At 44.6% G+C, this 14,398-nt stretch overlaps 1 protein-coding gene across 1 annotated transcript; it reads right to left on the reverse strand.

Annotated features, from left to right (window-relative positions):
* Positions 1–2,438: 2,438 nt before the first annotated feature.
* Positions 2,439–10,714, reverse strand: TMEM37 (transmembrane protein 37). The gene is made up of 2 exons (XM_081009352.1): positions 10,307–10,714; positions 2,439–6,291 (listed from the first exon to the last, which is right to left on the reverse strand). Exons 1-2 carry the CDS (start codon positions 10,325–10,327, stop codon positions 5,719–5,721), a joined length of 594 nt encoding a protein of 197 aa, XP_080865478.1. The 5' UTR covers positions 10,328–10,714; the 3' UTR covers positions 2,439–5,718.
* Between the last annotated feature and the right edge of the window lie 3,684 nt (positions 10,715–14,398).

A 14,398-nucleotide genomic window follows, 5' to 3' on the forward strand; every position in this document is an offset into this window, starting at 1 on the left:
CTTCCAAATGTCAGGCATGTGTGCTTGGGTCGTTGCATTTGCTTTGCTTTCACGGCTGCCTCTGCAAAATGCTTTCTCTCCCCTTCCCTTGGGGAAATCTGTGCTGCTGCTCATCTGGATCATGCCCCTGTGTCACATGATGCAACTGCAGGAGCCACAGCTAGCCTGATTGGGGAGGGATGGGTGTCAGGGACTCCCCCCCCCCCCGTTTCTTGGGAGCAATGTGTGCACATTGAGAAGCAGCAAATTCTTCCTCCTTGGGTGGCAATAGCTAACAAGAAGATTCCAGCACTCCTCCTTACTCATAATTTGTGGCTGTGTATTCCTGGCCTTCTCTTCTATTGCACGGAGTTGCAGCCTGGCCCACAGAAGTGCAAGAGCCTTCAAACTGGTAGAGCGAGCGAGCAAAAAAAGAAAGAATGCATCTGAGGCCTTTTGATTTGCATGTGCAAATAAGGATGTGCACATTTGAGTTCCCCTCTTATGGGAACCACATGCAGGTGTTGCTAACATGTGAGATTCCAACATGAACCTACCAGGTAGAAGAAATTCATTAGCAAATGTGACTGACACTGTGAAACTGGGTTTCAACAGATCCTGGGTATTCATTGCTCGCTAGAGAAAGTAATCATTCCCCGCCCCCCACATTATTGATTTTCTTATGCCTATATATCACTAGCAGCTGCCAGTCACACCCATGCTAAATGGATCTTGATTGGATTCGGCATTCATGCACGTCCTGCATAGTACAGCTTGTATTGTTTGGCCTTTTGACCTCCTGCTGTAAAAATTGAATACTTTCCCCTCATTTATTTCTTTGCAGTCAGGGTGCATGTGTATGATCCAAGCACACTTTTCGGTGCCCACTTCATGCATCTGCCAAAGCGGGCTCTGTACTGACTGTGGCAGTTTGTATGACCAGTTGTCTGAACCAAAATCCAGAATTAAAGCAAAGGACTTATTACCTCCAAATAAGAAATATACCGGTACGTAGAAGCCTCAAACTAAGGATAAGGGGAGTTGTCACACTTTTCCAACATGCTAGGGTTAAAATAAATCCTGAAAGTAAAATGCCACAGGGGAAGTTACCAAAAAAATCTGAATTAGCATTTCTCTTAACTGAACGTCGTCATCCATCTTTTCAGAGCTACTGTTTCTTGTCTCACATGAGACCTTGAACAAATTGAAGCATAATATACATCAGCTGGGACCAAGCCTCTACGATGCTCTCTTTTTTATTTTTGCATTACATTGTGTTAATGATGCATAAATATGCACTCCTTAGTTGTGGTCCAATAGCTTACAGGTCTCCCAGAAGGCTGCAGTGTGGAGCAAGTAGCCCATTCTGAAGAGATAATAACAACATCTACTCTGTGTGATAGTTTGAACCATCTAGTTTGTCTGGTGTGATCATTCTGGACTATCCCTTATTGAACAAATAGTTGTGATGAATCCAAAGCTAAATATTAGGTGAAAACAACATTATACATTGGCAGGTAGGCTTAAACTGAATTGCCCTCTTCTGCTTCCTCTGGTTGTCATCTTAGCTTCTAACTCATAATAAACCTTGTGAAATTGGCTGTTGAAGTCCTGTGTGCATTTCTGCCAGGCTGAAAGGGACTTGCTTTTCTTTTCAACATGCCTAGATCATTTTGGCATCGCACTACACATGCATATGAGTTGGGGATCTGAGAGAAAAGCAATCTGCGTTGGGTTCAGGGAAGAACCAAGGAAGCTGGATGCTATCCCTGTTTACTGGGAAATTCAGTAATTAACAAAACAAAACATCCCACCTGTACTGCCCACAACCCGTTTGTGGCATATCAATGACCCATTTACAGTAGCGCCCTTCCAAGTCTGAACTGTTGCAAGCTACTGATGCTGCCGCCTTGAGCCAAAGTACTAATTAAGAGCCTAAGAATTGCCTGTGGAGTGCCAGACTTTTCTAGTCTGTGGCAGTGGCCAACCGGATGCCCTCGTGAAGCTCCCAAGCAAAGAAAGATGAAGATAGCAATTCCTTGCTATTATTCAGCCCTGGGTGTGAATGTGCACCCTTTTCCACCATGTGACTATGCACAGTACCAGTTGCATGTGTATCTTTGATTCAAGTTGAATATTTTCAAATATAATTTGGTCTCTTCTGCTAAGCCTTCCATGCACTGTATCACTCTGCTCTAGAGAAATGTGTGGCTGTGAGACTGTGCCATAGTCTGTGTTCCAATAGTCTTCCATTTTCATTTTTGATTTTGGAGGAAAGCTAGGAAACAGTCCGATTCAGTATTATTTACACTGACTGGCAGCCGTCTCCAGTGTCTCAGAGATGGATCTTTGCTAGTTCTACCTGGAGATGCTGGGGGTTGAATTCGGGTCTGTCTGTGTGCAAAGCATGCTCTTGTTTAATGGCTACCTGCCCCCAAATTGCGACAGAGGATTAGAACTAGCAATTCACAAAGTAGTTTATTGAACATTTGACATTCAGATCTGAGATTTCTTCCTATATTCTCTTACCATTTTTTTTAAAGAAAACAGTTTAGAAAAGCTGCAGGTTTCATAATAAAAAACAACAACACTTATTTGAGACAAAGACCACATACAAACACGCCCTTTTGCTATCACACTCTCCAGTCTTTACTGACAAAATGGCCTTTATTAGGAATGGAATCATACGCCCATAAGACGAACCAGCTATAGAATGGCGCGGAGGGCTCCTTCAGATTGTCAGCTCAAAATGGGTCTCTAATGCATTTTAACCTCCATGGGATAGTCTTGAAAGCTTCAGTTCAGTGGAAATGGTGTGATACCCAGGCCCGCCTAATGCATGTGGGATGCCTTATCATAGTGTGCCAATTTTAGAAAAGTCTGAATGATGTGTACTTCAGGGAGTGTTGGAGTGTTGAGCTTTTTTAAAAAATGGAGCTGAAACTCTTAAGAAGCAGCCAGTGATAGGGGGAGGGAATGCAAAAGTCCCCCAAGCATGTGTCCTTATTTAAGGGAAGCTATCACTTCTGTGGCTCTTACACAGCAGATTAGTCACAATTGCACAGTTGTTGTGCTGCAAGATGATTATCTGGGGAGGCCCGTGGGGAACCAAGCCTTGCCACAATTCCTTCATTCACTAGACTGTTCTTCCAAAAAGACAGCATGTTTCCTAAACAAACATTTGGGATTGCCCTTGAATGAAATCCATGGCACAATAGTGCCTCTTTCCAGTTGCCAGATGTCCATTATTTTAAAAGGACTGTGCTTAAATGGAGAACAGCACAGTCTCTCTGAGGGCCTGTCCCATGTTTCTGATAAGGGTTTGCGTTCATCAGCCCTTTCTACCATTTGACAACTCACCTAGAATGTCTGGACCATTTGTGGACAATTGGTCAACATGTCTGCAACATAATCATGAACAAATGTGTGCCAACCGCTCACCATTTTGACAACTATTTGGGGGTCGGGTGCGTTGAACAGCTTCACATAAAAGCCACCTTGACCAACCCCTTTTAAGCCATTGTGGATCGTGAGGATACTTCTCTCTCTGCTAGTCATGAAATGGTTGCACTGGGTAAATGGTGGTTCTTTAGGGTATTACGGCTGTTGTTTCACAAGAAACAATTGTCAATCCATACAGAACTACATAGGTAGTTACGTGTGCCCCTGGATGTATTTTCAAAACAATCCTGCCAGCAGATATACACTAGATCACTCCTGAAACCCAAACAAAAAAATTTCCAAGCATTTTTATCAAAGCCTAATTTTTTAAAAAAAAACAAGAAGAGAATTTGAACAACACTCCCAGCTTGGATGACTGCCTTCAGAGAAAGAGAGAGCAGGAACTTTGCTTCCTGTGATTTTGAGAAGGGGGAAGTGAAATTGGCAATGCTAGCACAGCATTCCCTGATCTACATCCTGTTCTCTGAGGACTGCATAGAGTGATGGCGTTTTGAAAGATCATCTCTAGCCCATAGGGAAGAGTTTGCCTTGTTTTTTCCTCATTAACTCTGAGTAGCAAAGACCTCTTTAACAATATATTGGGCAGATAGCTCTGCCTCTCTGCAGCAAAGTGCCTTTGTTGCTGCTAAGCTGCCCAATTCACCTCTTCGGCTCCAACCCAATGAGGGTTGTGGATCTTCTATAATTGAAATCATTCTAACCCATCTGGCCACATAATGAGATTGTGGAATCATGTGAAGAAAAAGGGAGAGGGAGAATAATACTTATTCATAAAGATGCTTACTCTAAGATAGAAATGACTGGGGTCCATGCTTGCTATTCATGAATGAAAGAAATAGCAATCAGACATAATATTCAATTATATAGCATAAATTCCAGCCATGTAAGAGATGACTGCAACCCATATATTAAGCATTTTGATTCTCTGTGTTGCTCTCCAGCAACAGGGGTGCCTGAATGTTACAAAATTAAAGGTGGACATCTTAAGGAAGTTTCTTTTAAAATCACTTATACTGAACCAAATGAATACTGCAGGTGTTATTTTATCATTTGGCCGGTGTTGTTAAGAGTATACCTACTGTCATTAGGCTCCTTGTTGTGGTTCAAATCAGGCAAGCAGCTTTGCCACGATGACCAAAGTCTGGTTGTCTGTGTCCGTCTCCATCAATGCGCCTTCCTGTGGTTCCCCTTCAAACCATCCTGCTTCCAGGTAGGAGATGCGGCTGGGCAGTGCTTGGAACCTGTGGCCCTCCATGTATTGTTGGACTACAACTCCCATCATTCCTGACCACAGGCCATGCTGGCAGCAGCAGCTGATGGGAACTGGAGTCCAACCACATCTGGAAAGCCACTGAAATCCATTCCAGGGCAGCCCAGCCACCTCTTGCACTCTGGCCTGAGATCTCTTCCTTTCCCACTTGGAAAATGGTTAAGAGAGACACCAGAATGTGGTGAGATGTAAGACAAGCCCTGTATCTCGTGAAACCAAATTGTCACCATAAAAAGCTTCATGGGAGGTACAGTTCAGATGAGAGCAATAATCTCCACAGTGCATGGCTGGTTTGTTGAAATGTTGGCATTGTATATAAATCAGATATACTCTCATGGCAGAAACAACAAGGACCAAAGCCCATATAATGTTTTTTGAATAGGTTATGCTAAAATGCAAATTATTTGAATTTGGAGGTGAGACCCTAGTTAGCATTCTCAACATTTTGCATAGTACAAATGATCCTAATCTTGATCCCAGCTGATGTGCAAAAATGAAACCATGAAGTTTTCTGAAAAGGACAAAGCACATTTATAATCTTTTCTCACTTGGATACTGAGTATGGCCTCCAGTGAGATTTCTTAGTCCTGACAATCTGACCTATTGGTTTTAATGAGATTAAGTCACAATTTACTGTGACCTGATTGGGGCTTTTGATTAATAAATCTAAGAACTCCAGATAGATTACAGTAAGGATGCGCCTTAAATAGCATTAAAACCAGCAAACCAAGTTTGTTTTGCTTTTACTGGGCCACCTTTAAATGAATGAGCTTTTAAAAAAGGAAACCAGTCTTTTGCACTTCCATTTCTGTGGAGAGTTACATCATTCAAAATCTAAGCAGGTCATAATAGCCAACTTCCAGTATCCAGCATCCATTATCAAGTGATCTTGGAGACATCCATTTCATATGTTTTCTCTTAATGTAAACTAAGAAAACTTGGTCTCCTTTTGAAAGGCCTCAGTTTACTTTTCTGTGTATCTGGTGAAGCTAATATCCACCATTCTTTTAATTTTTCCTCATTCTATTCCACGGAAATGTGATGTTGTTAAGATGAAGTCCGCTGATTCCATTCAGGAAGAAAAGGAAGGCAGAAATGAATTCACACCAATAGGTTAGTGTGAAACCCGTGAGAGTGATGTGGTCCCTCAGAAGGAATAAGAAGCTCAAAACTCCAGTGAATGAGAGCAGGAACGAGAGAAGAACGAGGATCGATCCCATCGACCACTTCTTCCTGGAGTTGACGTCTTCACAGACTTGGGAGACCATGAGAAGTTCCAGGCCAAAGATTGCGACGACAACAGCAAAAGACACCAGACTTCTTGCAAAAGTCATTCCCGCGTTGATCCCTCGAATGTTGGCCAACGTGAGATCAGTGGCACATTTCAGGGCACTATTGTTCCCGACTGTGCAGAAGTGCCACAGTCCAAAGAGCTTTCCCTTGGCAAAAAGCCAGTGCCCATCGCACACAGCAATGGAGGACAGGACAATGGCTATCGCAACGCAGAGGATAATCAGGCTCCTGATGAACATCTCAAAAAACGATCTTGTCCGTCTTCTACGAGTGAGTAACCACTGGGCCTTAAAGAGAAGGTCCAGAAAGAAAGAAGTTAAATACCCCTCCTATTAAAGAAACACCGATTGCTTTTAAATCGCAGTCAGCAATTATATTGCTATTGATGTTGTGACCAGTTAGAAAGAATGCTCAATAACAGCAAGAGTCGTTGAAGTCAGTTAAATACACCGTGCAGACAAGCTTGGTTGGGTACACACTATACATTTAAAGCACACTGCTATCCTCAAAGAATCTTGGGAATTGTAGTTTGTTAATGGTGCAGGGAACTTTAGATCTGCGAGGGGTTCCCAGGATTCTTTGGGGGAAGCAATGTGCCTTACATCTATGGTGTGTACGCAGCCTTAATATACAAATGATTTGAGAGTGCTGTGAGAAAGGGAAGACAGTGATAAAACATTTAAAATGCCACAGAAGCAGTGGAAGTCTTACCAAACCACTCTTTTGAATATAACATCTCGTGTGTGTGTGTGTGTGTGTGTGTGTGTGTGAGAGAGAGAGAGAGAGAGAGAGAGACAGAGAGAGAGGGGGAGAGGGAGAGAGATGCTACATTTATGCTGTTAAGAAGAGAGTCTGGAAAGAAAGTAAATTATCTGCCATATTTCATTCATAAGAAAAAGAAAAGTGAAGCAGGCTACACTTAGTCACATCTTTCTTTGGTCTTGTAGGCAATGCCCTGGCTGACTACTATTCAGAGAAGCAACAAGGCACCATATACTAGCAAACAGAGTTTTTATTTCCCACTAGCTGGACCATAAAGAAGGCTGATTGCTGAATAATTGATGCTTTTGAATTATGGTGCTGGAGGAGACTCTTGAGAGTCCCATGGACTGCAAGAAGATCAAACGCATCCATTCTTAAGGAAATTAGCCCTGAGTGCTCACTGGAAGGACAGATCGTGAAGCTGAGGCTCCAATACTTTGGCCACCTCATGAGAAGAGAAGACTCCCTGGAAAAGACCCTGATGTTGGGAAAGATGGAGGGCACAAGGAGAAGGGGACGACAGAGGACAAGATGGTTGGACAGTGTTCTCGAAGCTACAAACATGAGTCTGACCAAACTGCGGGAGGCAGTGGAAGACAGGAGTGCCTGGCGTGCTCTGGTCCATGGGGTCACAAAGAGTCAGACACGACTAAACGCTACACAACAACAACAAAGCAGCACAGACCTGTTCTTGGCTGAACCAGGAAATCCTCCCACCATCGGAGCATTTTTTTTAAATTGTGTGTGTAGGAACACGTCTATTGCGCATGTGGCTTGCCCCACTTTACGAACTTGCCTCCCTGGCTGCCACTGCAAGCTTGCCTGCCCAGGCCGCCCGCCCAAGGCTGCATTGAAACTTCCCCAGCTTAACATTTCGATCTGTCTTGCCATGGCTTGTTCTGTGCAGAAGTGTTGGCTGTCATTGACGCCGCCTCCAGAGTTTTAAAAGTGAGAGATTAAAATGTTCTACTTCTCCCTATACACACTTTTCTAGTAATGAGCATTGCAGCTCCACCAAGTTCTGATTTCCTGTGTGTTGGAGGAAAGGACCCTGACTATTTTGATGTCTCCATCAAGATAACCTTTATTGCCTGAGGAGCTGCCTCATGGGTTTTCCAGGGCCATCATTTTATAATGTTGTGACATGATTTCACAGAATTGTAGAGTTGGAAGGACCCTGAGGATCATCTATTCCAACCCCCTGCAATGCAGGAATATACAGCTGTCCCATACAGAGATTGAACCTGCAACCTTGGCATAATCAGCACCATGCTCTAACCAACTGAGCTATCCAGGCTGCTTTGGATATGGGCACAACATAAGGAGCAAAGGAATATCATTGCATTGTACAGCTGGAAGGGACCTCAAGGGTAATCTAGTCCAACCTCCTGCAATGCAGGAATCTTTTGCCTAATGTGGGTGCTCGAACCCACAACCCTGCGATTTAGGGTCTCATACTCTACTGAGTGAGCTATCCCAGGCAGAGAGGTATCAAAGAGAAAACCAGGACTTCCTCTCTGATCAGCGTGATGAATGGTGATGTTTTCAAAGGATAAGGAGTGTGAAGCAGGAGAGGACAACTTGGGGGGAAAGATGGGAAATTCAGTCAAGCAGAGCTTGCATTGATGATGAGACATCCAGCAGAGGAATAATAAATGCTGGATAGGAGTTGCTTAAAGGTTAAGTGTTTTTAAATGCTTGATTTTATTATTTAATAATTTTAAGGGTGTGTGTGTACACATGCATAGATTTATATGATTTTGCTGGAAACTGCTGAAAAGGGAATTTGAGGAAAAGGCTGTAGCTCAGTGGTTGGAGCATCCACTCTCCATACAGAAGGTCATGGGTTCTAATCCCAGCATCTCCAGGGCAAGGAGAAACCTCTGTCTGAAATCCTGGAGAGCAGCTGCCAGTGCAGAGAGGATTCAGTTAGAAGGACCAATGGTCAGACTCAGTATAAAGCAACTCTCTATGATGCCATCCTGCTCCCATTTCTCAGGAGCTTAGTTCACAAGCTAAAAACATTCGCTGTGAGCATATCTTCCTTGTAACATCCTATATCTCTTCTTTTCTTAATTGCAGCCCCTGTGGTTCATTATATATCTATCTATCTCTATATATTAAACTATGGCTCTTGCACAAAATATCCTCACAAGATCCACTGAGCGAGAGTCAGTTTTGCTGAAACATCAGTAATAATGTCCCGGGGAGGAACAGAGCCACTGATCTTTGTAAACAACTCATTGCATTCCAGGAGAGAAGGGAGGAAATGGAGCAAGTTCAGAATGTTATTTGAGTCCTTAAGTTGACAAAAGCTTACACAGTGAAACCCCAACGGACCATAGCTCTGCCTCTGGAGCAGAATCGTTTTGTACACGTGATGTTAAAAGGGGTTTCATGGCGGAAGAAAGGCAGGGCAGAAATGTCAGAAAGCAAACAAGTTTTTAAAAAGTCCCCACCCCTGAAGTATGCAGCTAGAAAGCACAGACTTTGCATATTCAATGGGACAACAACCCTGTGAGGTAGGTTTGGCTGTGAGGCAGCAACTGGCCCAAGGACACCCAGTGAGCTTTATGTCGAACAGGGAGGATTTGAACCCTAACCCCCACGCTCTAACTACTGTCTCTCATCAGATTTCCCTCATTGGATGGTGAATGTAAATCTAGAAAAGCAGTCCAGACATTCAAAGTCAGATGTAAATGCCAGACCCTCCAAGTGTCTCTATTTTCCAGAGACAGTCCCAGATTTACAAAAACTGTCCTGGTTTCTGATTTGATCCTGGAATGTCCCTGGAATGTTCTCATGGGAGAAATGTTGGAGGGTATGGAGTTATGTGATCCCTTCCCAGCCAAGGAGATAAGGTACCATTTTTAGATGTTTGAAGGCTGCCCTGTATAGGGAAGTTTTTTAAAAAAAGTTTAGTGTTATATGTATGTATGTATGTATGTATGTATGAAATCTCCCAGAGTGGCTGGGGCAAACCAGTCAGATGGACGGTGTATAAATAGTGAAATTATTATTATGATGGAATAGGGTGTCCCTATTTTCATCGGAGAAATGTTGGAGGATCTGAAACACACACACACACACCTACAGGAAGAGGGAGCGATGGAGAGAGAGATTTTGAGATTGCAGGAGGACAGAAGATCTTCTATCCGGGAAGCTCTCCTAAAGGAAACGACAGGGAGAGACAGAGAGTTGGCCACAGCCAAGGGGGATCGACACAATAGCACATAAGAGAACTTTTTCCGCCTTGCTTCAAGACAAAGCGATGATAATAAGCGGGGAATTTGCATCGAGCAACAGGTGGCAAAAGAAAGTCGGCTAGTTTGAAGCGCGGGCTGCGATGAGCGGCTCTGCCTGTAGGGCGAGGGGGAAACGCGGGCAGAGGCGCTGCAACGCCAGAACAAAGGGCGGCGGCGGCGGCACACAGCGATGCCAACAAAACACACAGCTCCAGCTCAAACAAAAAGAGATAGATATATATTTGTCCCACCCGCCAGAGAGGAAGAATGGCTCCTCCTGGGCTCCCGATTTTACCTGCACTGCGATGGCTGTCATGCTGCCTTGCGCCCCTTCCCGCGGAGCGAGGCGGCGAAGTCCGGAGAGCAACTTTGAGGTCGGCGGCTGCGCGGCGGAGGAGAGCGCGAGAAATGTCTCCCGGGCGCCCGCTTCACGCGCCCGCTCCCGGCCAAGGGCCCATGGCGGCGGAGTGGGGCGCGTCAAAGGCCGCTCTCGCCCGCGCGTCCTGCCGAGAGCGGCGGGAGGCAGGCAGGCAGGCGAACTGCCCTTTGAGTTTTCCCTGTGGCTGAGTCAGCAGCGAGCCGAGGAGGGAAGGAGGAGGAGGAGGAGGCCGCCGAAAGCGGCTGGAGCCGGCGAGCGGCTGGAGGAGGAGCAGGGGGAGGAGGGCCGAGAGAGGCGGAGGGCGCTCCGGGCAAGCCCGGCGCCAGGGAAGGGCCGCCGGGGGCACAACCGCCGCCCTCGCCTGGGCCGCGGCAGAAGTGCAGGGTCCCCTCCTGGGTCGCCGCGGGTGGCAGGGATCCACGCAGATCTCCACGGATCGCCTTTTCCGGGGGGATTCGCTGTTTTCTGCGCGCTTACATGCGCAGGTGACCTGGAGTGCTCCAAGCCGCCTCTTTCAGGGCGACCTAAGTTGTGCTTCCTTCCTCTGTGAAATAGGCATTTTATTGGTTTTTTTCACAGCAGGGCAATAACCGCAAACAAAACAAGACTTGGAGTACAGTTTGTCAATTTGTCAGTAACAACAACTTATTTGTACCCCATTTTTGCTCCTGACGGGATTCAAGGTGGCTTACAAAGGGGGGGGGGATCACTAAAAACGTAGAAAAAAACAATAAAAAACAAGCGTTTTTGTAACACGTGTTTTAAAAATACCAACAATTGTGATAAAAAGCAGCAGGGCACCAGCCCTTTCATTAAAAGCAGTCACTTGGCAAAAAGCCTGTTGGAACAAGGTCTTCACCTGCCAATGGAAGGACAACAAAGAGAGCCAGGCTAGCTTCCTCAGGGAGGAAGTTCTGGAGTTGCTACCACCAAGATGGCCCTTTCCCACATTCTCTCAGGTGGAGATTGGGAGAAGGGCCTCCCCCAAAGGTCTCAAAACCCAAGCAGGTTTGTATGAGGGAAGCAAAACCAGACACCTTCATCTGCCTCAGCTGCAACAAAACATGTCTCTTCCATACAGGTATTAGTCTCTACAGCCTGCATTGCAACCCTGCAACAGTTTGACTTCACCCCCAAAGGCACGCTTCTCCACTTTCTCCTGAGACAGAGAAAGGCCGACAACAGCAACAGGTTGCATTTCATTATCATCCAAGGTCACCTTTTGAAAGTGCACCAGTCAATTGGGGATAACGTGTCACAAAAAAGCTTCTGAAATAATCCTAAGGACATAAGAAGAGCCCTGATGGATCAGGCCAGAGGCCCATCTAGTCCAGCATCCTGTTCTCACAGTGGTTAACCAGATGCCCATGGGAAGCCTGCAAGTAGGACATGAGCCCAGTAACATTCCCTTGTCCTGTGGTTTCCAGCAACTGGTATTCAGAAGTGTTATTGCCACTGAGAGAAGCATATCGCCTCCATTTTGTTTGTTTTAGAGGTGTCACTAGACACTCCCCCCCCAACAGATGAACACAGCACGCGCGCACGCATGCACTCTCTCTGGGAGTTCTTACTCACAGTAGGGATCTCCCAGCAATGATTGCACAACATTTAACATAAGAAAAACACAAGAAGATAAATGCCAGTTGAGCAGCTCTGAGCAGCCTGTGAAAACTGGATCCAATGCCAGCTTCTTGCCTGGGGTAGACTGCACATGCTTGCAGTTAAACTGGCATTGGCATGCTAGGATGATTGAAGGCTGATGCTCTAACATATTTGTACCCTCAAGTCCTTCTTATGTTCACTGCCTGCAGCTATCAAGGCATTGCTGAGCAAAATAAGGGAGGCAGGGTGGACAGAGGATCCTTCTTACTCTCTTGCTGCTCACCCTTGCAGTGAATTGATTGTTGGAGCAGGGTGGTGGGCTTATTGATTTGTCTGTGCTGTCATTTCCATGTAAAGTGTATATCCTCAGTTTCTTTCTTGTTCTGAAATCTATAGCTCTCAACATTTAAAAAGCTATCTTCTTGTGTTTGATAATTGCCCACGCAGTATTTGCACCAGCACTGTGAAATGTTATTTCTTGCAAGCTGTCATCCACATGCTTTCCCTGATCATTCCATATTTCTGCATTCGAAGGCCAATATTGTTTCGTACTTGGTGACTGTTTCATTGACTAAATCAGGTTATGTGGAAGAAAAAACAAAATGGAAAGAAATCTACTTTATTGGGATTTCATGTACTTGTAGTGCTGGTCAGCTATTTTCTTGTTTCATGCTCCCTTTGGACTATGTCACAAATTAGGAGTCAAGTCTCTTTTCTGAGAGCAGCAGCTAGTTTTCAAGATCAACTGAAACAGCAGTTAGTAGAGTGAAATACAGCAGATATAGTCCTCTGCAGCACACCTTAGGGGATTGTATACAGCCTTGTATAAAGTCAGGGAATGGGCTAAAGGTCTCCAATTTTACATGCCTGAGATCTGATAGTGTTATAGTTACTCCACATAAAAGTAAGGAAGCTCCTAGCCAGAATAATAAAACAGCGAACTTTTGCACTCTCTCATTATATTTGATAAAGTCGTTACTGCTTTGAAAAGATTGCAGCATGTGAATCACAAGGAAAAACATCCAACTTTATCAGAGTCTGCTGTCAAAGTCCAAGCTTTGTCTTGAAAACATAGCAATCTAGCGTTTTAAGAGTGTGATTAGGGCAGTTCGCAACCCCACCAAGGAAATACGCCAAACCAAGTGGAAGGCTCACAGTTCAGGGTGAGACCATGTTTCAATCTGTGGCATCTCTAGTTAAAAGGATCTCAGGTAGGTGTACTGGGAAAGGCTTTGTGGAGAGGCACTGTGCGCCCAAGTAGAAAATACAAACCTAGATAGTCCAGTGGTTTGACTCTGCATAATGAGAGATGTAAGACAACACTTTAAAACAGCTGCCTCATCTTGATTAAGCATACCTTAGCACATTCAAAGTGTTCAGCATGATTTATGGTCACCTCATTCATTTTTACAACAGTCTTGTAAGGTAGGCCCGTATTATAAAGTTCTATTTTAATGCTGGGGCAGAGAGAAAAGAAAGTGGTGCTTGAAAAGAGTGCCACCAAAATACATTTGGGGCTGAGATGACATTTGCAGTCTTTTAGGTGGGAGATACGGGACCAGATGATGTTGGACTACAACTCCCATAATCCCAAATCATTGTTCCCCGTCCTTTCCTTCAGATGCTGTAGAAAATACAGTGATACCTCGGTTGCCAAACGTAATCCATTCCGAAAGACCCTTTCACTTCCCAAACGTTCGAAAACTGAGGCTCAAAGGGCGGCCTGCAAATTCAATAGAGGAAATTGAAAAAAAACAACAACCCAGAGGAAACCATTCGACTTCCAAGGTGCATTTGAAAATGGAAGCATTTACTTCCAGGTTTTCGGTGTTTGAAAACCGAAATGTTTGACTTCCGAGACGTTTGAAAACCAAGGTACCACTGTACAAATTTTTGAATGTGCCCTTTCATAGCACACACAAATGAGATAAATATAAGGTTACGGGCTTATATAAGGTTATATCAGTGTAGAATAGAGGCATGATAGAAAAACTTGCTCAACTACAAGGGCTGAGACTGAAAGAAGGGCTCATCATGTTGACTCACTTCAACACTGCAAGATAGTTTGGCCTTTTTTGAAGCAGAGCTTGTAATGGAAAAACAGGATGTCCAGTGGAAGGGGTTCTGTGCAAAACAAAGCTAGTCAGCCAATGTATTGCGAAACAATATGATGATCTGAAACTCAAAAGATACAGGGGGTTGAAAGAGAAAGAGAAGAGAGATTTGGAGTGTTTAACAGTTTTAGATACATTCCAGGGCAAATTTGCTTCAAAGGCATCAGTACATCTGTGAGCCAGCTCTAGAACTGTGTGCGCTCAACTCTTATAGAGAACTCTTGCAATGTGCAGCTCTGAAAGTCATTCATTGCACAGCAGTCAATTTTTCCCCAACAGTGGAGACACTTGC

Source organism: Podarcis pityusensis, assembly GCF_964106645.2.
Source record: "Podarcis pityusensis genome assembly, chromosome: 1".
In the NCBI taxonomy this organism is placed as follows: domain Eukaryota; kingdom Metazoa; phylum Chordata; class Lepidosauria; order Squamata; family Lacertidae; genus Podarcis; species Podarcis pityusensis.